We start from the raw sequence: 22232 nt of genomic DNA on the forward strand, positions 1-22232 counted from the left end.
AGTAATTCTACATACAATCGTGAATTGTACAACTGTTATATATTTATTTGAAAAAAAAGATCTATTAAAAAAATTAATTTTTTTATATAAATCTAATATTTTATTTATTTTTTAAAATAATTACGCAACAGCAATTATATAATTTACAACTACAAATATGGTTTTCATTAGTCATTACTGAACGTTGTTTTTGTTCACGCTCAGCTGGATGTGTTTTTCCGTGATCTGGAGCTGGCGTGCTTGCCACGTAGCCCAATACACTGCCCATGAGAATTATTTTTGGGCCCATATTAAAGCCTAGGTCCACAGGCACAATTCACTTGCATTTTAAGCAGGTTTATATTGCTAATATTTTTACAAATTTTTGTTGGGAAGAACGGAAAGTAATTGAAAGTGGGAACGATAAGTCAAAGATCCAAAGAGCCAATTAATGCCCAAAAGAAAAAGAGGTCAAAAGTCTAGCCCAATTTCCCATTAAAGAGAGGGGAAAAACAAAGGTAAAAAGCCTATTCATTATATTTACGAGTATAAACCCAATTTGGAGTTACTGGGCCCAGGCAAAGTATTCCTTCCTTCCTTCCTTCGAGTGCTGCTAAACCTACAAAAGTGATCGTAGATCAAACTTGCACGCGTCGAAGCGTAATTTCATCCTCCACTCCTTGAAAATGGGCCCAAATTTTAACTGAGGCTTTATAGCCTTGCATGAAATAGCAGCTACGCATCTTTCGCCTTCGCGCACTCTACACTTTTAGCCTGAAATTCAGTGCGGCTATAGTACACTTCCTGTAACAAAGATTTTATTGTTAAGCAATACTTAGTAAAATATCTATACGCATATAGATTTTAAAATTTAAATCTCATCAATTAAATTTTACAATTTAAGTTATGTGGACGGTATATTCTATACACTGACTCGATAATTCAATATCTAATGAAAATACATAGGCACTAAATTTTACATGAGCCTGGGGGCTAAAAGCCCCATTGTGAGACTAGACACTCTATGCCTACAGTCTGAGATTATATTTGAATGTTAAGATCATCTTAATCTATCTTAAATCAATTATTAATATGATGACTCTATTTTTTAAACTTCTTACAAAAAGTTAAATTTATCTTAATCTATTTCTTACATTCAAACATATATTTCAATGTAATTACATTAACACATTTCAATATATAGAAATTACAAAATACTATTATTCGTATATCAATTCAAATTATCTAATATGACCTCATAATTCAAACGCACCCTGAATCAACTCTCTAGTGTGACCGTGCTGCCCCAACATACGGGAGGTTAACACATGCAGTTCATGATGCGACATAAAGTAACAGCGAGAGCAACAAATCAAGAAAGTATATATACAACCGCGCTATCTTTTAGATCGAAGCTCCGGTCCTTAGCATGCTTTTAGCGTTTCCTGCAGCTAAATTGTGAAGGGAGATCACTTTTCCTTTAGCTGCTTAATCCCATCTGCCTTTAGGCTTTAGCTGTGGTAGTTCACAGAGAGAGAGAGAGAGAGAGAGAGAGAGAGAGAGAGAGAGAGAGATGGAAAAGTTGTCAGGGCTGAGCCACCTCTTCATGACAATATTTCTGCACAACTTCTCAACTTTCATGGTGAGCCCAGCCATCACAGATGTTACAATGTCTGCACTTTGTCCCGGAAGAGACGAATGCTCACTCGCCATCTACCTGACGGGATTTCAACAAGCAGTAAGTTCTTTCATCTCCCAAATTAGCTTTCTAGTTTATTACTTATATTGATCACCTTTCTTTTTTCATTCCCAGTTTTCCATTAATTCTCTGTTTTCCGGCCAGTTGCTGAAAAAATGTTTCCTTACATTATATATCAAAGTTAGACTGCATGCATTCTCTGTTTCTCCAATATTGGATGCAAGATATGCAACCCAATCCAATCACATTCTTTTTTTTTACCGATCGGTCGGACGGGTGCTTATAAATTTTTCTTTCTTCTTCTTCTTCTTTTTGTTGTATGCTTTTTATTTGATGGTTTAGGTAGACAATTGGACATTAATCAGTGTTTTGATTTTATAATTATTATAAGCTGCCTATTGGACGTTAATTCTTTCTATTAATTACAAATTATCTAAATAAATAAAAGAAATGTTTTAGCCATAAAAAAAAAATTTACCAAAATATATTTACAAATTAAGGTAACTTGATGTGTTTATATGACTGAATAATTGTAGCTAGGATCTTGCTACTTGGACTGAGAGACTCGACTGAGGAAGTCGACCGACAAGTGCATTTGCCCTTTTTTATTTTTTATTTTTCATTTTCTTTCTATCATTTTTATACATCTTTAAACATTTTTAAAAAAATAAAAAAAATCAATTCACTAATAATTACTCTTAATTATTAAGTAAAAAAAATTAAAAATTGAATGGATTATTTTTATCGGTTCAACTATAATTTTCCTTGTAGCTAATCTCTCCTGCAATTTAAATCTCTCTCTCTCTCTCTCTCTCTCTCTCTCTCTCTCTCTCTCTCTCTCTCTCTCTCTCTCCGGTTTAACGAAATTTCCATTCACTTTCACGAGGCTTCCTAGCTTTTTGGCACCTTCGGTTTTTATGCATTTCCACGAACTTCTTCGTGTGACCCACGTTCCCTATTTAATTTACGACAAATCAGCTGTAACAATGTAAAATGCATTTTGTGCAGTGCACCCATATATTGTTTTTCCCACAAAAATCCAGTGTTTCTTTTCTTTCATCGTACACTTTGTCCGCTCATAATAGGAAAATCATACCACTCTTTCTTTCTGGCCCAATGTGGCTCCCATCTACAGTTCCCATCACTGGTCTGTGATCCAATGATTTCAAACAGAAAATATTGTCTATTATTGCTTAGCATTTAATTACAAAACAAGTTATTCCTTGAAACCTAAAGTTATAGAATATTCAAAACGTAAGTATTTCCCTTTATTACCAATTGATGTGATCACTTGGTTTCAATCGTTTTGGATTGGCACAGTCTACAGATTCGTAAATAGGAGTTTGTTTCAAGTAAAATCACAGGCCCACTCGACAATATTGCAGGCCGGGGAAGAAGCAATGCAGTGACGTTTCCCCTTTCTGGGAAGTAACGAACTTTTTTCTTTGTTTTGGTACGCTGACACAAGCACTCGAAGACAGTTCTAACTTCAATTTAATCGACTTCTGATTAACTGATCCCATGTAATTGGAATATTTAATTCAAAATTGAGACAGACAGAATCCTTCAACCTCACGATTCTGAGTATTTATCAAATTGTTAACAAGAACAGTGAAAGATATGCAGATCAACCATTGAAAACTGCTAACTAATGAAAGAACAGAGCTTACTTACTATGTACGACTAAGCTATCTGTCTCCCTCAACTAATGGGAAAGCATGCACACAGTCTTTCTTTTCCTAATTAAGTATACGGGAGACCAGAGCATATTCACCTTAACTTTGTTCTGTCATTCTACCCATTTCACAGCTATACCCCAACGTTTTAAACTGGATACATTTTTCTCTTCTGGGAGGGGGGACTTTATATATATATATATATAATATGTATGTATGTATGTTACTTTTTCTAAAGGTTGTGTTTTATAAATCATCCACAGAACATTTAACTGCTTTAGTGGAATAAATTATATTTTAAGTCCGTCGTTGCTTCTGATGATCATGGCTGGCTAGCTATCGTTCGGCTGCACCCCAACCCTTTTTTGTTTCATTTGATTTCGTTCAAAAGCTTTCGAGGGACAGAGGTGATCATGAAAGAGCTATTAGGGTTGAGCCACCTCTTCATAACAGTGTTTCTCAGTGACATCTCCACGTTTATGGTGGTTCCGGTTATCACAGATGTTACTATGTCGGCGCTTTGTCCTGGAAAAGACAAGTGCTCATTGGCCATTTATCTCAGTGGATTTCAACAGGGGGTATTTTCTTCAATACCCAGGCTTTGCTAATTTACTTCCCAGTTACCTTCATCATCATCTTTGTTTCCCACTACAGAGTTAGAGAGAGAGAGAGAGAGAGAGAGAGAGAGAGAGAGAGAGAGAGAGAGAGAGAGAGAGATAATGTTCTTGTTCCTTACAAATCCCGGTTTGAAGACTTTTTGAGCATTATTCAGGATATGATTTGATTGCTTATTCGGTCTGTATGCTAGTAATTTCAGATACATCAATTTGAAAGTTAAGGCTGTGCATGTAACAGGTGTTTTCGATTTGCCTGAAAGCAAAACTTTCAGCCTTGCAGCATAGAAATCTCTCTCTCTCTCTCTCTCTCTCTCTCTCTCTCTCTCTCTCTCTCGTATTCATAAGGATATATATATATAAACTCATTTATGCAGATTATAGGGCTGGGAACACTGGTGATGATGCCTCTGGTGGGAAATCTCTCTGACAAGTATGGGCGGAAAACTTTGCTTACAGTCCCAATGATTCTCACCATTCTTCCCCTTGGTATGCAATTCCTTTTTTCTTTCAGCTGAAACTCAATATTAATTCATCACTCATTGTCTCATCCTTTTCACTTTCCCTTCACCATTTGTGGTTGAAAAAGAACAAGGAACCAATTTACAAATAAAAAAGTCACTAAAATCCTCCTTGTCAATGCATGATGATGTTAACAAATAATAATTCTCTATTAAATATGAGTGTTGAGTACACCTTAGCACATGATTATTTTCAAAAGGATAAGACTATTAATATTTATAGTTAGGGTAATTACCCATAACACTCTAATGACATCAATTAACAATTGCCCATTGCCCCCTCATTCATTATTTAATAAAAAAAATATACTTTAGCTATAAATAAATTATACAAAAATAAATTTACAAACTGATATCACTTGATATTGTATATCTGATTATAAAGTTATTTTTATTATAAAATAGAACTAACAAATTTAATAAAATCACGTCAATTTATGAGTTTATTTTATATAATCCTCTAGTCTGTAGCAATTCTCATATAAAAAAAAAAAAAAAAAAAAATTGGTTGACGTCACTCCATGCCATGTTAGTTAAGTGATGTTATGTGGAGTAGAGATTTCCAATATTTATACAACTAATTTATATTATTTGAAAATTATATTTCTAACACCACCAATTGGAATATTGCCGAATCAACCAAGACAAATAAGTCTAAAAACAGAAAAAAAGAAGCACTTTACTTTTTTGAAAAATAAGAAGAGAAAAAAGAATATCAGAATAAAGGCTAAAGTACTCTTTATCTTTAATATTATTATTTTTCCACAATCGGAGATATAACGGACTGGGGTCACACTTAACATATGCTGTAATTGCAGGTCCATGTTTATCTATAACAGTACGTGTCGATTGTCCAATTGACATAAAGTTGTCTCCACACACATATGCTAACTTCTAATTTCTAAAGCCATATTCCTGGAGGATGGCCCATATGATTGAAGAAAAAATCACATTTATTTTCTTATTATTTTAAATTAGACACCCACTAGTGTGACCAAAAAATATTATTCGTGATCATCATGATCTTATTTTATTAAATTTTCAATAAAATAATGAACAAGATCCTTTTTATTTGATTCTTTTATGTAAATCAATAAAATAATATTAAAAAATGGATTTTTATTTTATTTTATATATATATATAATTTTTTATGTAATTGATTAAGATTTGTGTAATTTTTTATGATGAAGATTATCGTATCTGAAGCCACCTCTATTAGTGAGTTCCAGGTCACCCAACTCGTACGCCAAGCCGACAACAATGCCACTTCCCAAGCTGAATTGTTGATTTATTGCTATTTGATATTTGATTATTTAAATCCAAAAACAAAAAAAAAAGAAACACGTTGGATTAAAATGACGACAGCATTTGGTGACAATTTTACAGGAGTAATAGCGTACAGCAGAGAGAGGAATTTCTTCTACCTGTACTACGTATTCAAGACCCTCACTGCCATGGTTTGTGAAGGCAGCGTTCACTGCCTTGCCCTTGCTTATGTGGTGATTCTCTCTCCCTCTCTAGACATATGTAGTTTTAAGATATGCAAATTTTCAATAGTAAAAAGTAGATACTTTCAGATGAGTTGTAGGTATGCTCCACTTCATTTAAAATGACAAGGTAATTACATATTAAAATTACTATTCATCATTTCAATTCGTATTATTCTTTCATTATTTTATTATTTTATGATATGTCATTAAATAATTAAAAATTATTTATTATATTTTATTTTTAAACTTCATATTATAATATGACGAGAGGACAATAAAAAAATAGATAATAAATAAATTTTTTCATTAAAATTATACAAATAATTTTTTCTTGCTGTTTTACTGTTAACGCATCTTTTGGGCTTTGGAATGGCCCATTAGGTATGTTATGGGCTTTGGATGGGCTTCAACCATTCACTTCCCATCGGGCTCGATGAGTCGTAGCTTAATATTTTTTTATTATATAATAAGTAGCTTAATCAAGTAGCTTGATGTTAAAACGTTATTTATATAACTTTTACGTGAGTATCGTGTGGTAATGCATTTTGATATTTAAAATTTTAGTACGATCAATTTCATATATTTTTTCAAACAAGTGAATAAATTTAAAATTAATATAAAAATATTATTTTAATAATAAACTCAACTTTTTTATTTTATTTTTTATTTTTTCAAGAAAATAGGCGATACACAATACGCATCACCCGTATACAGCATTACTTCTTTCATTTGCAAAAGGTCCTGTCAAGAAGTACCAAAACCCGGGAATTCATAACCTTTTTCTTTTTCAGGCAGACAATGTTGCGGAGGGCCGGCGAGCGTCGGCGTTCGGGGTTCTATCGGGGATTGGATCCTCTGCATTCGTCTGTGGAACACTTTCCGCTCGTTTTCTGTCCACTTCTTCTACTTTCCAGGTTCTTTTTCTCTCTCTGAATTAATGAACAAGTTTCATTTGAGTTCCCGGTGGTCCTTATCCACTAAACAACATGTCATTAGGTTGCGACCTCCGTGGCAGTCGTAGCAGCGGTGTACATGAGAGTATTCCTCCCTGATTCCGTCGTAGGAGGCGGTCTTACGGCTCCATTTATCTCAAATGAAAAGCCGGAACTTACTAAACCGGATGGAGAATCGACTAGGAATGGTATGCAGCTTTTCAAAAGTATGCCTTCTTTGGAGGACATGGTCTCCTTGCTGAAGACTAGGTCCGTATGTTTTATTTTTGCCTTTCGTCTTTGGTTCTTTGAATGAAAATTTGTAGTCCATTCTCCTCTAAACAGGTTCTTAACGTTTCTTGTTGGGAATAATTATATTTACTCGATTTGCAGCTCGACGTTTTCCCAAGCTGCAATTGTTGCGTTTTTTAGCAACCTTGCAGATTTTGGCCTTCATGGTTCGATGATGGTACTTCTCTATTTCGATGAATTACACATATTTTGTTTTATGAACTTACGTAATTATAGTGGCTCTATACTCACTGTTCCAAAAACTTAAAGCTGTCATAAAGAGTGTAATTTAGGACCGGTTTGAATGCTTAGAATATCTCAATGTATCTGTTAGTAGTAATGAAATGGTTTGAATTATAATGTTTTATTGGGTTTTGGGAGATAAGAGATAAAAAGTTGAATAAAAATATTTTAAAGTTCAAATTTTTTAGTATTATTTTTGTGTCGAAATTTGGAAAAGACTATTGTTTTTTGTGTTTTGTTTGGGAGTTTGGGAAAGTTGTAATAGTTAGGTAATGATTAGATGAAAAAGTTGAAGATTTGAAATTGAAAAATATTTTGTGTTTGATTGATTTATGAGTATAAAATATCTGAGAATACTTGAGAATAGTTGTGTTGCCAAATGGACCTTAATCATCTAATTCAACAATCCCCTAGTGCGTGGCCACACCCTTCTTCTTAATGTAAGTCACTGCACATTTGTTTTGGAAAAATAACTGACACAAGAAATGGTTGCCTGAATATGAGCTGCTGTCTATGCCTCTTATGCTGACAAAAACAGAATGATTTCAATTTTCTTCATGTTTGGTTGAAATGAACTAATTTCTGGTTGCTCTAAAGAACTAGCCCTAAAATCTTCAAATTTAGACATTGTATTTTTAAAAGGTTTTAATTAATGGGTAACTTAAAAGTCATGAATTGGCATTATGCAGGTGGTTTATATACCGAAATATTATGTTATGCAAGTGGACCCTATAATTTTACATAAGGCATTATGGTGTTGAAGTTTGTTATTTCCTTTGCAGTATTATCTAAAGGCCAGGTTTCACTTTAACAAGGACCAGTTCGCTGACTTAATGATCATTTCTGGGATCGCAGGGACCATATCACAGGTATGTTAAGACATTTTTTTTGGGTGCAAGTCACTTGCATTCCCCTTGCGTAGTCACTTTCAATATAGCCATGGTTCCTTTTATTCCATGTTGAAGTCAATGTCAAAAATAAAAATAAAAATTAAAGCAATCATGCAGCTCTTCCTCATGCCTGCATTGGTTCCTGCTCTAGGAGAGGAGAAGCTGCTTTCAGTAGGACTCCTTTTTAGCTGTGCACATGTAAGCACCTCGTCTCTCTGTAATATTTCCCTTAGATGCCACAACAGCTTGAGCATAAGAACTTCTGTCAAGGTTGATTGTCACCTTTTCAAAGCAAAAGTTATATAGCATGTAGATCATGTTCTCATTTAATAACTTATGGCTTGAATGCAGATGTTTCTTTACAGCATTGCGTGGTCTGTCTGGGTACTTCTTTGCAACTTTACTTCAAATCCAAGTTTCTTCCTTTTAATTTTATTCAATTGGTTTGCTCCATTATATTTATTAAGACTACTTTTATTCTTTTTTTAGACTAAATTAGGTATATGCTTTAGCTAACTTCAATTATGTTACAGTCTGACTAACAGTTTGAATGCTGACAGGTTCCTTACATCGCTGCTATGTTCTCCATATTGTTTTATCTCTCACATCCATGTGTGAGTCTTCTTCATTTTGTAGTTTCAATCTTGGCGCATTTACTTTGTTATAGTCTGTTAAATAAATTACTATAAAATGTGCAGATGAGGAGCATTGTTTCTAAACAAGTTGGGTCCTGTGAACAGGTAAGTTTCTTAAAGAGTCCCTTCAATGGCATAATTCTGTTGACAGCTGCTTTTATCCCATTAAATAATATACATGGATTGTTTTTCTTTTAGTGAAGTGAAATTAAATAAAGGAAAAAAAGAGAGATGAAGTTGCAGAAAAATAGTCCTGCAGTCTGTATGGCCTCAAATATGTCCCAATTAGAGCAGATAGTTCGCCCTCCCCCCCCCCCCCCCCCCCCCCCCCCCCCCCCCCTCTCGCCAGCACAGGTTCTCCTTTTTACATCTAAAAATCCCTATTCTTTTGTTTTTGGTTTCTGTTCCCGTCTCTTACAGGGAATGGCTCAAGGGTGCATTTCAGGCATATGTTCCTTTGCTAACGTTGTTTCTCCCTTAGCTTTCTCTCCTCTAACAGGTGATTGGGAATTTAGTTCAGTCTCATATTAAGCTCAAAGCCAATTGATCTTAACAATGTTAAATTGTTCTTTCAGCTTTATTCCTGTCTGATCAGGCACCTTTCAATTTCCCTGGATTCAGTATTATGTGCATTGGATTTGCTTCGGTAAGAGAGTTTATGTTATGTTGAAGATGTGCATTAGAGTCATTATCAACGACAGCACTTGCCTTCTGATAGCAAAACTAAACTCCTCCTTTTTACATTTAGATGGTCTAATTAGTTAAGATTCATGATTGTACACTGCTGCATAGAGTGGCATATCTCTGTTATATATGTTGGTTCAATAGATAAATCCATATGTGATTTATACCACCATGTAGACTGCCATATGTTTATTAGATGTGGCTACCTATCAGTCTAAACCAGGACTTGGTCATTTTGTGGGACAAGAGAATAAAATAAGACAATGTTTAAGGTGGTATATTGTAACAACCCGGCTTAATATTTTTAAGGAAAATTTACTGGGCCGAAATTATGTTTGATGGGCCATATTGAAAAGCCCAATTGCAATTTATTGGATAACCAAGCGAGCCCGCATTTTATGACTGTCTTTTCCCGTTTAGTTGGTTTGGGAAACTATGATTATGTTTTAGCCATGGTTTATTTGATTAACTCTTTCACGAGGGAAACAATTTTTTTATTTAATTGTGCGAGTCTCTTGCCTGGCTTAATTTACACAAGTACGTGACATCCCTAGCCTATGGGAAGGGAGTGTTGCATATATGGTTTATGATTCAAATGACTCCTATATCATTTGGCATTGAATAATTAGATCAATGAACTTGCGTCCAAGGGCATGAAATCCTCCTAGATTCTGGCTAGCAAAGCCTAAATTTCAGAGTCCCAATCATTGTAATCCCAATTCAGACTAGCTTCCCTATGCCTTTTATCTTAAAAAAAAATTCTTGTTCATTTTGAAGTCTTTAGCTTTGTATTTTGCTTTTTATCTAAATGTTTCAATATATAATTACAATTCTTAGTTTCCCTTTTCTACTTTCTGGTTATAGAGACGAATTCTAAGAAAGTTTGTATGTGTAGATGATAGCCTTCATTCAGAGTATGACGATAAGAGCAGCTCCTTCCATGTTATTTCAGAGAGGCAGCGATTGCGACAATGCAGAGGTATAGTTTTTAACAATATGAATGCTCCCAACTGGAAGCATTCTCCCTACTATTCTGAAACCTTTAGTTATTAGATATACGCATGTTGTCAAGGAATATAACTCTCAAGTTGCAACAACCATCTTACTACAGTAATCTTGAGCAGGTGTAAATCACTCCAAACCATTTGCTCACAGTCATATCGGGAGTCTGTTTGACGTCATGGCAACATATTCTGCTATTTATAAAGGTTGCCTTAAAAGTCGATTTGGTGAGGAAACAGCACATTTGAGCCTATTTTTGAAAAGCACTTCAACGGTAAAAATCTCTGTATGTTCAAATTTTCAGAAAATGATACATGCCTTTAACACTTCTTATTATCACAAGTTGGACTTGAATGAATTGTGTAGAAGAGAAAAGGGCATACTCCTTGAGTCATTGATGACTTACCAGCTATATGATAGTGAAAGTCTTATGCCCTATCTGTTCATTGCCACCTTTTGTGTGATTTTACAGTCGACACATGAGTTGCGCAAATAGAGTAATGTTATTTGTAAAACCACGAGCAGAACAACTACCCAACATTACTGATGTGGCAGTCATAAAAAGTCTGAAATTCAAAAAGAACCGCAATGTCCATAACATGCATGCCACTTAAGTGATGTTATGCGGGTGTAACACTAGCAGCATTCCTCGTACAAATAATATAAAGTATATTTAATATATTATATCAATTTATTAGTGTATATATATTTAATATATTATATCAATTTATTAGTGTATATACCTTTGTAAACCTAACACTTATATTTAGATATACGCTTTGATATAAAGAAGGATGAAATGATAGCTTACACATCTTTTTCTTGTTGGTCCTTACAATTTTCGGACTATAATTGGCCTTTATCCTCAGTCCTTTTGATAAGGAAAGTCGTGCCAATGTCCACCGTCGTCAAGGTATAGGTCTCGTGAAAATTTAAATGTGGGATAGATAATTAATGTTGTGACCAGATCCTTTTGAAGGATGCAATTGGATGTGAGTTCTTAAATAAGGCTTCATTCAGTTTCACAAACTTTTAAAACTATCTCACCTTATATCATCTTATCTCATATTATCTCAACATCTAAATATTATTCAAACATAAATATTTTTTAATTTCAAATTCTTAACTTTTTCATATAATCATTACTTGATCTTTACAATTTTTCTAAATTTTCTAACAAAATATAAAAAGTAATTTAACTTTTTTCAATTCCAAATAAAATTAATATTAAAAAAGTATATTCTAACTATCTTTTAACTTTATAATTTTTTATTCAACTTTTTCTCTCGTTTTTCTAAATCTCATAAAAATCTTAATTCAATTCATTTCACTACTGGTCATAATTTTTCATGTCATTTCATTTCATCTATGTAACCAAACGAGACTTAAATCCTCTCAGACCCACCTAATGTGAAGTCTAATTAGCACTATAAGCAGAAGGAGAAGTACTAAAAATGGGAGGATTAGATGAAGGTCGTAAGAATTGTTGTGGGAGAAGTCTAATTTTTAAAGGTTGTAAGACTCTTGAAGTGAGACAGAGATGTAAAATCTACAAACTACAAGTCTTGCATCTTGGGTTTGAAACCAATTGGCTTAAGAATTAATATCCCCTATTATCATTCACATCATACACTTCGTATCACCATTTTTTTGGGCATAATTTAAATCTACTTTGCCTTCTAACTTGACGAAAATCAAAACAAAAGCACCCAAAATGTTCAATTAAGAAGTGCACCAGAAATCTACAAAACTCAAATGGAAGAGAATGATAGATCGTTCACCACATACATTGATTATTAAGCTCTACTACCTTTACAAAAAAAGTAAAAGGGATGGAAACATGATCGTGATATCCTTAGCAGAGCTAGCTTTCAAACTAACTTAATTAACGGTCACTTTTCCCACCATGCCTGCTCCCTGGTGAGGAGAACAGTAGAAGGAGTAACTTCCCTTTTCTGTCAAGGTCACAGCGTACGTCTCTCCTGGGGCATTGAGGAGGTCTTCCTCGCTCATGGAGATCTTCCCGGCGTCGACACCGCTGGGAATTTCGTCTTCATCGAATACAACGTTGTGGGGGAAACCTGCATTGTTCTTGAACACTATCTTCTCTCCGGGGCTGACGCTGAAGCTGTTGGGAATGAAAGCCAAGCCCCCATCATCACCGCCGAGCAAGACCTCTATGGCCATGGCATTGCTTGCAAGCAGTGCACTTGCGGCGGTGGCCGCAACAGCAACGCCCACATCCTTGAGTGAAGCCTTGATGCTGAGCCTTGGGACTGCAGAGGCTGAGACTTTAGCGGTGGCGTTAACTTTGGCTGCACCGGCTGCTTTTAGGCCGGTGAATGATGGGATGGCAACAGCTGCAGAGGTGACAGTGGCCATGGATAAGGATTTTTCCTTTTTCTTTGTGGACTTGTTTTGTGTTGCTAGTTGGAGGGGATCGAAAGGACCAGAGAGGGGGGTTGGATTTTAATAGGGTGAGGCTGATTTTGTGTGGTATGGATTGGAGGAGAGATCTGTGTTAGATAACGAATGGGTGTGGCGTACAACGCATGAGTGGATGAAGGGGTTATCTGCTGGGGATAGTTGCCATTGGCTGCGTTGGATACTATCCAATGACGTGGCTTGGACTTTCCCAACTTAAGGAGGAAATGTTAGAACTAAGAAGTAAACCAAATTAGTGGAGGACGACAGCCACTGAATAAGATTTTGCATCTTTGTTAAGAATTCTTTGATCTTCTAATCATATGGGAAGATATTGCATTTATATGATTCTCATCTCCTTGGGAGCATTCGACAGATGGTAAATGCTATATACTACAAACTCCATCCCACTTCTGGTTGGACGTGGACGCAATATTATCGGTCGATTCTTAAATTTATTACTGTAACAAACAAGAGCTAAATATACCATACTCGCATCTTACTGCTATATTTCTTTATTGGTGTAACTTTATCTATCTATTTTTGAATTTGAATTTGTTATTTTAAAAGAAAGATCGGATCTAATGTGTATGTTGAGGCAATAAACCAGTCACGGAAGTTCTGGTTCTTTCTACACTTTGTAACAAAATATCACAAAGATAATAATTTGTTACGCTGCTTTGAACATGTGTGTCCCTGTCATTTTGAGGACCCATTAGGTACTGGTAAAATCTTGGAAGCATCTTTCCATTCCAACCTTGGAAATATGTGGCCAATGTAACATTCCCGTGCGAGATTTTTTAGGCATGACAAATCCATTTGCAGCTTTGCTTACTCAACCCATCCCATCAAAGTGCTCAAATTCTCAAATTCTGAGATGTGGACTTGCAATTTCCTATTCTTCTTTGCCAGGCATAATTTGTTAGTAGCGTTACATCCCCGAGCGAGAACCCACCGAATAAGGTAAATAAAAATAAATAAATAAATAATCATTCCTATTTTTAAATATTTTTAAAAAAATAAAAAAAATTCACATCACTTAAAAAAACACAGAATAATTAATATATAGATCCTATTGTTAGGAAAGATGAAGAGCATTGTTTCTGAATACAGAATAATTACTTCGAAAATAAGGCTTTGAAAAACTATTCAATATGCTACTAAGGAGAAGGACAATAAACATGATTTCTAACACAACTTCATATGATCATCTAGTAAGTATAGGGACATTTCACCGCATTAGAGCTGTATAATTTTTATTTTTATTTTTTTTTTAATTTTTATAGGTGAGCTGTATAATTACTATTTTGATAACAAACAAACAAAGGTTTACTTGAAGCCTTGCATGGTGTTGCAAAAGCCACAATGGTTTAAAACCTACGTGACAACAGCTTTAAACATGATCCTTGAGCAAAACGGCAAGTCTTATGAAGTTATTCAACAAAATGATTCTTCCAAAGAATGAATTCAAAGACTTGTGACATGAATCCTCCATGCACATTAAGAGCAATTATCTAGTAACGCATACTCTCTAAAGTTATTGCATAGCAACTCTCATACTCAAAGATTCCAATTAGATACAAAGGTCTATTACTTTTAATTAAGTTGACTAGTCAATGTGACAAATGTAACACGAATCACTATAAAACCCAGTTTCACCAAATAAGGTACCAACAACCTGGGACTTTACACTGCACCTCTATCATACTTCTACCCAATGTGGAACTTGGTGAGTGGGGTTAACCACAATTCTCCTATAGTCAAACGTCCAGGCCTCAGGGTATCCACAGTGACTATCACTATACAACTTCCCACCCTATCGTGCATGCATTAACCAAATCAGCGATTAGCATCTCCCATGCAACTCGTACAAATAGAATGGCCAACCTACACTTCCAAAGAAACAATTGGAATATGAACAGTCAATGCAGACTGCTGTTAGACTTCTTTTTCAGCTAGATGGTTTCACAATTGAAGAATACTTCACAGAGAACAAATAAATCTTTTCAAGGAAACCATTTAGACTTTCCTGACTGCTAACATTTGAAATGACCTCATTATTGTTGAGTTGGATTTGCAACAAAATTTGAATCTTCAAATCTATCTAGAGATTGCGTTCTTCCAAAAGTCCTAAAAACAACATATCTAGAGATTGAGTCAATACTTATCGTTTCAATGCTTAACATTCTACCAAATTTCATTGATGAATCCAACTTAGAATCCAGTTACCAATATGAAAAGAATAATAAAAATAACAGAAACATTTACAAACGGGACAGAAAAAGTTGCCAAGAACAAGGAAAGGAATGTACACCACTTATACAATTGATCTTCACCTCATTATATGGGAAATCCATCATTTCTATCATCCTCTGTATCAAGGTACTTGAAGCCAACCTCATCCCATTTCGGGTCTTGATAATTGAAGCTCGGGTTCACATAGCACTTCATCTCGTGAAACAGGTTCAAATTATCCACCAGCTTATGAAATATATGACATCCACAGCACTGGCAACAAGTTTTATTTCTTTCAATCAGTTTATAAAATAAATTTAAACAACAAAAAAAAATTTAAAACTGGTTTAAAAAAAAACCATTCAACAGAGCCTACTTCAACCTTGAAAATAAATTCAAGGTAAAATTCTAAATGGGAAAGAAGCTATATATTTGATTTTCTTTTACTTTCTAGGCAACCAGACAGATTTTAAAAGAGAGAATTAATTACCTGCACAAACACGGTGCCATCAGTGTAAGCATGGGGATTGATAGCACGAGTGGTTCTCTGGCCGCAAACATTGCAGGTGAAGGCAACACGCATACGCCTACGTGGTGACCTGGTGAAGAGGGACCATGGGAAGGTCGAGATCCTTTCTGTACCGGATCCATCCTTGGCTCCGGCGGGGATGGACGGACCCTCCATACCTGATCCGGTCGTCCAACCTCTCACAGAAACCGCGCTCAAGACCAATCCCATCGCCGCATCCTATTCATTTCCCAAAAACAATACGCCAATTTTTACCAAATTCCCATCAAATATAAAAAAGTGAAAAAATCCAATAAATTTAAAGTAATTACTTTGGAAAGAGTGTGATTGCCGAAAAGGGGGACGATACTGGAGTCTTTGGGGTCTGATGGGATATCGAAATCGTTTCCTTCCTCTGAACCGATACGAAACGTTCCAATCAGAAAAAACGAGAGAAACAGAAATTAGCATAATATGGGAAAAGGATGAAGGAAAATCTTACTTTTGGAAGACAAGGGGAACCGTACGAGTCTTGGCGAGTCAGGCCTCATTGGGGAGAAGATAGAAGGTGGAGAAGGCGAGGAGGAGAGGATGGTTGCAAAGGAGCTTAGAGCTTCCATGGCGATCGCTGAAAGTATAGAGGGTTTTGGGTGCTTCGAGGCTTTTTTTGACGAGAACCAACGTGCCATCGATCACAGATGGCTAAGCAACGACTTTTAAACGAAAATTACAAAACTCCCTCGAAACTTACATATAATTTATAATAACCCCTAAACTTTTTCTTTTAACAACATTCTCCCAAACTATCGACCGGGCACCAGCTCCATGGTGATTAGAAGGGAGGTAAATTCTCAAAGTAATTATTAAGGCTGTTTGAAAGTATTTTATGTTATCTTATTTTACTGTTATAATTTTGTTAAATTTATATATAAATTATAATAAAGAATTTATTTTTTTTAAATCTTAATTCAATTTTTAAAATTTTAAAATAATAATATTATTAAAAAATAATATTCTAATAATATTTTATTTAATTTTTATATTTTATCTAAAATCTTTTTATCTCATCTCTGAATTCAAACCCACCCTAAATATAATTTTAGAGCACATAAATTTTGTATAAAAAAATTATAATCTTTTATTAAAAGAATAATTTTTTATATAAATTTTAGAGTTATTTGCTATTTTTTAAAAATATATATAATTTATATATTTTAAAACTAAAAATATCATTTTTCAAATTACTATTAAACATCAATAAACTCAGGATGAGAGTAACAAGGGCAAGAAGTGAGGGGGATATTGAATTTGGAGACCCCATCACAATTGGGAAAACGAAGAGCCACGTCTGTGCACTATGCCTAGAGAGAGAGAGAGAGAGAGAGAGAGAGAGCGAGATAATCATATTTGTTTAGCCACCCACTTTACAGCTTTGCACTTTAAAATCTTCTTTAAATATTTCCTGCCGGTTGGTCCCAAATTTACTCACTCAAGCAAAGGATAAAGTCTTCATTGGATATATGGTCCACATCAAAATACAACTATGAGTACACACAGCAGAGTGGGAGCAAGAAAGCAAGCAAAAACCTAGAACCCGAAGCTCTTTCCAACCAATGGCGACCCCAGTAAAAGTGCACGGACCACCCATGTCCACGGCTGTGTCCAGGGTCTTAGCTTGTCTCCTTGAGAAAAATGTCGACTTTCAGCTCATCTCCGTCAACATGGCCAAGGGCGAGCACAAGAAGCCCGAATTCCTCAAGATCCAGGTACTTCGACATACTCATCTCTCTCTCTCTCTCTCTCGCGCTCTCTCTTTCTCATGTGGTTCTTTTAATGAGACAGCCCTTTGGCCAAGTACCAGCGTTTGAGGACGGGGGCGTCTCCCTCTTCGGTAAATTTAGCCAGACTTCGTCATTTCCATTCATTCTTTTTGGTCATTCGACATAACTCCATTGATTTGTATTTTTTGCTTCTGTTTGTTTGTGTTCGAGTAATTCAGAGTCTCGAGCGATATGCCGGTACATTTGTGAGAAGTACGCGGACAAAGGAAACAAAGGACTGTATGGAACGAACCCGCTGGCAAAAGCATCCATAGAACAGTGGCTAGAGGCGGAAGGGCAGAGCTTCAGCCCTCCAAGCTCCGTTTTGGTGTTTCAGCTCGCGTTCGCGCCGCGAATGAAGATCAAGCAAGACCAAGTGGTGATCAAGCAGAACGAAGAAAAGCTGTCCAGGGTGCTCGACATCTACGATAAAAGGCTTGGGGAGACCCGGTTCTTGGCCGGCGATGAATTTACTCTGGCTGATCTTTCACACTTGCCCAACACCCAGTACTTGGTGGGTGTCTCTGGTAAAGGGGAGCTCTTCACTTCGAGAAAGAACGTGGGAAGATGGTGGAACGAGATATCCAGCCGAGACTCCTGGAAAAAGGTGGTTGATATGCAGAAGAGCAGTGCTTGAAAACTAGGCTGGTGATTTGGATCTCTGTTTCTGAGTTTATATTGATGGCAATTGTTGAATAAATTGCTTCAATCGAACACTAATGCCTTTTTAACTTTGGTTATGCCGAGTCCAGAAGATATCTTTCAGTACGGTCAAATTCAGTTGAATTGTTCGTTTGATTTGAGTTCACGAAGGATTCTTCTGTATGTCTCGATTATCGTATTTTGTTATGAGAATACTATTATTCTCAATTTGCAATATTTTTGTCGAAAACATCAAACACAAGTGTTCCTTCGTTGAAAACCAGGGAAAAATACAGTAGATAATTATTGAAATCCAGGCCTCGAGAATTCCATGTAGCAAGGTCTTGTTTTAATAAAAACATCAACCCTCGATTTCCAGAAAAGCTTTTCATTTTATCAAGCAGAGAAAGAAATTGTACAGATTGCCGCGAAAAGCATTCTCTGCATCCCCTTATCTCAGCCTGCCATTTTATCAAACAGGTAAGGGAAACTAAAAATGTACAGAAATTTAACCACAAAATATTCAGTTAACGGAATGAAGTAGGCTTTATAAGAGAATCGTGGGAAAACTTTTGGGGCTGAAATTTGTAGGGCTTAACCCCAGAGGGGAGCCCTTCCAGAAATTCTCGAAGGCCAGGGGCAAACCCAGGCCTAAGAGGGGGTTTGGAAATAGTTTTCAACCAGCAATAGACGCGCCTCGGTTAGAACCTCACTAGCTGCGTCATTGCCCCAAGCGCAAAGATACCTTCTTACTGCTTAACCCGCCCCTTCTTATAACCATCATTTGCCCCCGCTATTCTGTACGTTTTCGATGCGGGACTATAACAAGTCTCAAAGAAGTTGTTTCTATCGGTCAAAGCTTTATTAGTTAGAAAATGTTAGTTGAAAGCAATTGCATACTAATATATATATATATTAATTTAATATAATTGGTCAAAAAGTATATTTTATTAAAAATATTATTAATTTTAATTTTAAATATGAAATAATCAATATTTATACGCAAATTATATTGAAAATAAGTAATGTTTATTAGTAATGTTTATATTGAAAATGAGATTTTATAAAAATAAATTTATAAATTAAAATAACTTTATGCAATATGTTATTATTTATTTTATAATAAAAATAATTTTATAATTTAATTTATCACATCAAAATATATCAATTCGTGAGTTTAATTTTATAAGAACTCATTTATATAATTAGAACATTTTTCAAATGATAATGGAAACAAGTCTGTCTTTGATTGGTATGGTAATGGACAGATGACTCATAGTGGATGGATTCAATGACTGACTTTCCCAAATAGACCGTTGGATGAACTCTGAGTCTGGACCAAAATCTTGATTAATTTTGGGGTACACTTTGTTAATGAGTTCAAAAATTTTATATGCAGTTATGTTTATGTATTCTTCTGTATAATTTAGTGATATGATTGATTGGATATTAAAAAAATTAATCCAACCAATCATATTAATGAAGTGTGTAGAAAATATGTAAAAATAACTATATGTAGTATTACTCATATTTATGCAAGTGACTTGTCTTTTACATATTCAAATTAGAGAAATTTCTCATTCATGAAGAGATTTTACAAAATAACATTCATGTAACTTATTATGATATATCATATTGTCAAACTCTTTTTTCTATATATATAAAAGAAAAAGAAAAATCTAACTTGGCATTTAACCATGTTGTGAATTTATTTTTTATTTTTTTTAATGAACCCCTCTAGCTAATTTTTTGGACACGTTGAAGTATTTTCTGGGCCATTGCTTAGACTATTGAGTTAAAGAGCTTCGTTTTCAGTCCATTTTCGGCTTCACAGTTCCAAGATTTTCTCAATCTGTGAGACATTTTTTCCGAATTTTGTTAGATACAAGCAAGTAAGTATACTAATTCGTATACCGATAAATTTTTTTATTTAAAAAAAATATAAAAAATTTTTGATAAAAAAAGAAAATATCATATCTTATTAAAATTATTTCTATCTTTAATTCACCTCATTTTATTAAACATAAACCTTACATATTAATATCGGTATGAAAATTGGTAAACAAACTCTACTTACAATAAGATTTTTTCCTTTTTCTCATAGGCTTTAATGAGATTTAAATATTCCCCAACAATATCTATTCCATCTAAGATTCGTGCACAAATCGAAGTTTACTTTGTAAAATTGTATTGAATAGTTCTGTCTTACATAGGTTTTCCAACATAAAAATTAAAAAAAATTAAAAAAAATAATTCCACCTAAGATTCTAATGTTGAGAGTGAAATCCAAAGATCAAAATTCCATCTCTTTTGCTTTGCAATAATACACCAACCCAAAGGCCCCTATTTCACAAGTTTCTGTTTTGAGAGTTTTGTTATATACAAATAAAATCGTGTATTAATTTGCATATCAATACTGATTCTTTCAAACTTAAAATTTAAATTAGTACTATTTTTAATAAAATATATTTTTTGATCAATCATAATAAATTAATATACATATTAATATATAATTATATTTACAACTAAATTTTTTCCTGTTTTGAAACAGGTTGTGACATGTGAATGTTCTCTTTTTTCTTCTTTTTGCCCATTTTTCTTTAGAATCTGGGATTTCTTTTCCCATTCTTACTGGAGAACCCACAAATTCTTACGTGTTTGGCAGGTTCGTCAAAGTGAAGTTGAAACAACCATTCCTTAACAGTAAACCACAACTTTTCTTAGAAAAATTACAACACCAAAAGCTATGAGATCATCATGATTTGGAGACTAAATGTTGTTTCTTCCCACCATCCTATCCATTATTTTAAAATTTTCTTACAAATCAAATCATCTTAAGTCAATATTAATATTTTAATTTTTTTAAATAAACTCCTCTCATATGGTTTAAAATTATATAATTATACAAGCTGTGTCCATATGTAAGGATTATAAAGAACGGACAATAGATAATCCAAGCAACGTGGGACTAATGAACCAAGGGTCATGCTACGGAGACCAGAGGTCTACCGATAGTTGACCATGTTTTTAATTTTTTTTTTTTTTCCAAAACATTAAGAAATATTTTTTAATATTAAAAAAAAAATTAATTCAATACATTTTTTAGTATTTAAAAAAAAAAAAATGCACCTATCATTGCAAATGCTAGGTAAGACCATCTACCTAGCATTTTCCACGAATGTGTATGGAATAACGTCCTCTCCATTTTATCTTTGAAATGTGCAGATCTCAACTATCAAGTCGTAGGTGATATGAATGCTTCTTAATAAAAGAGATAAAAGACCACGAGATACGTCGTACACAATAAGGAATCTCAATTGATCGAATCCACCCAAGACTAGGATTCATCGGGATAAGTCCGGCCGAGATATAAGCATTAGAAGGACGCTACCAATGGCAAAATCGTGCTCCTGAAGGAATTATACCAAACCAAGCACTTAAAATTGTACTCCCAAAAGGACCATGCCATATAGAACACCCCAACCCTTCTACTACTCGGTACGTTTCAGGGCAAACGATTCATTTTTTGGATTGAGAGAAGCTAACATCTCTCTAACTTAACGGAGGCATACCCGCGGGGTTCTCCCCAAGGCTCTCTTTGGTTGCAGGTTGGCTGATAGTGTTACAGACATGGCTGGAAATTGCATCAGCATACCGGTTTGTGTGAGAAGATAATTAGAGAGAAAAAATTTTCTTAGAAAGATATTCGTGATCAACATTGGGCACTCGTACCTTGAATTAAAAGAGAGTAAAAACAAAGATCTTAATATTAAAGCTTTGCTGTGAATACAGAGTCATAATTCATCGTACTCTTCATTTATTCAGTTGCTATTGTGAGGTTTGATTTGTAGTTAGTATTATTGTTTTTACAAAATGAAATAGATAATATCAGAAAACCCAAAGCCATCAACGACATAAATCATTCCCTGCTTGGTCTGTTGTGGTC

The 22232-nt window shown here is 34.7% G+C and overlaps 4 protein-coding genes and 1 non-coding gene across 11 annotated transcripts; 2 read left to right on the forward strand and 3 right to left on the reverse strand.

Moving 5' to 3' along the window:
* The first annotated feature begins 1384 nt into the window (after window positions 1-1384).
* LOC122317882 (hippocampus abundant transcript-like protein 1) lies at window positions 1385-11095 on the forward strand. 2 transcript variants are annotated; one of them, XM_043134931.1, is made up of 15 exons: window positions 1385-1717; window positions 4346-4457; window positions 5877-5989; window positions 6772-6894; window positions 6977-7182; window positions 7306-7381; window positions 8229-8315; window positions 8454-8534; window positions 8688-8720; window positions 8897-8950; window positions 9035-9076; window positions 9392-9470; window positions 9547-9617; window positions 10551-10634; window positions 10780-11095. In XM_043134931.1, exons 1-15 carry the CDS (start codon window positions 1553-1555, stop codon window positions 10783-10785), a joined length of 1332 nt encoding a protein of 443 aa, XP_042990865.1. In that variant the 5' UTR covers window positions 1385-1552; the 3' UTR covers window positions 10786-11095. The 2 variants fall into 2 exon arrangements, with proteins under 2 accessions (XP_042990865.1, XP_042990866.1); XM_043134932.1 differs by lacking the exon at window positions 1385-1717 and adding an exon at window positions 3550-3932.
* Window positions 11096-12351: 1256 nt separating this feature from the next.
* Window positions 12352-13083, reverse strand: LOC122318606 (plastocyanin-like). Its single transcript, XM_043136127.1, has one exon. It carries the CDS (start codon window positions 13037-13039, stop codon window positions 12539-12541), a length of 501 nt encoding a protein of 166 aa, XP_042992061.1. The 5' UTR covers window positions 13040-13083; the 3' UTR covers window positions 12352-12538.
* Window positions 13084-13619: 536 nt separating this feature from the next.
* LOC122318604 lies at window positions 13620-17169 on the reverse strand. Of its 6 annotated transcripts, none has more exons than XM_043136124.1 (5): window positions 16327-16483; window positions 16157-16239; window positions 15807-16064; window positions 15418-15589; window positions 13620-13976 (listed from the first exon to the last, which is right to left on the reverse strand). In XM_043136124.1, exons 1-4 carry the CDS (start codon window positions 16442-16444, stop codon window positions 15422-15424), a joined length of 627 nt encoding a protein of 208 aa, XP_042992058.1. In that variant the 5' UTR covers window positions 16445-16483; the 3' UTR covers window positions 13620-13976; window positions 15418-15421. The 6 variants fall into 6 exon arrangements, with proteins under 6 accessions (XP_042992058.1, XP_042992056.1, XP_042992057.1 ...); XM_043136122.1 differs by having other exon boundaries at window positions 13620-13981; XM_043136123.1 differs by having other exon boundaries at window positions 13620-13984.
* A 126-nt stretch (window positions 17170-17295) lies between these two features.
* Window positions 17296-18521, forward strand: LOC122318605 (glutathione S-transferase-like). Its single transcript, XM_043136126.1, has 3 exons — window positions 17296-17590; window positions 17667-17715; window positions 17824-18521. Exons 1-3 carry the CDS (start codon window positions 17438-17440, stop codon window positions 18279-18281), a joined length of 660 nt encoding a protein of 219 aa, XP_042992060.1. The 5' UTR covers window positions 17296-17437; the 3' UTR covers window positions 18282-18521.
* A 356-nt stretch (window positions 18522-18877) lies between these two features.
* On the reverse strand, window positions 18878-19029 carry LOC122274874. Its single transcript, XR_006228413.1, has one exon. It is a non-coding gene; the product is annotated as a U4 spliceosomal RNA (small nuclear RNA).
* Window positions 19030-22232: the final 3203 nt, after the last annotated feature.

This window comes from Carya illinoinensis, chromosome 8, assembly GCF_018687715.1.
Source record: "Carya illinoinensis cultivar Pawnee chromosome 8, C.illinoinensisPawnee_v1, whole genome shotgun sequence".
Classification (NCBI taxonomy): Eukaryota; Viridiplantae; Streptophyta; class Magnoliopsida; order Fagales; family Juglandaceae; genus Carya; species Carya illinoinensis.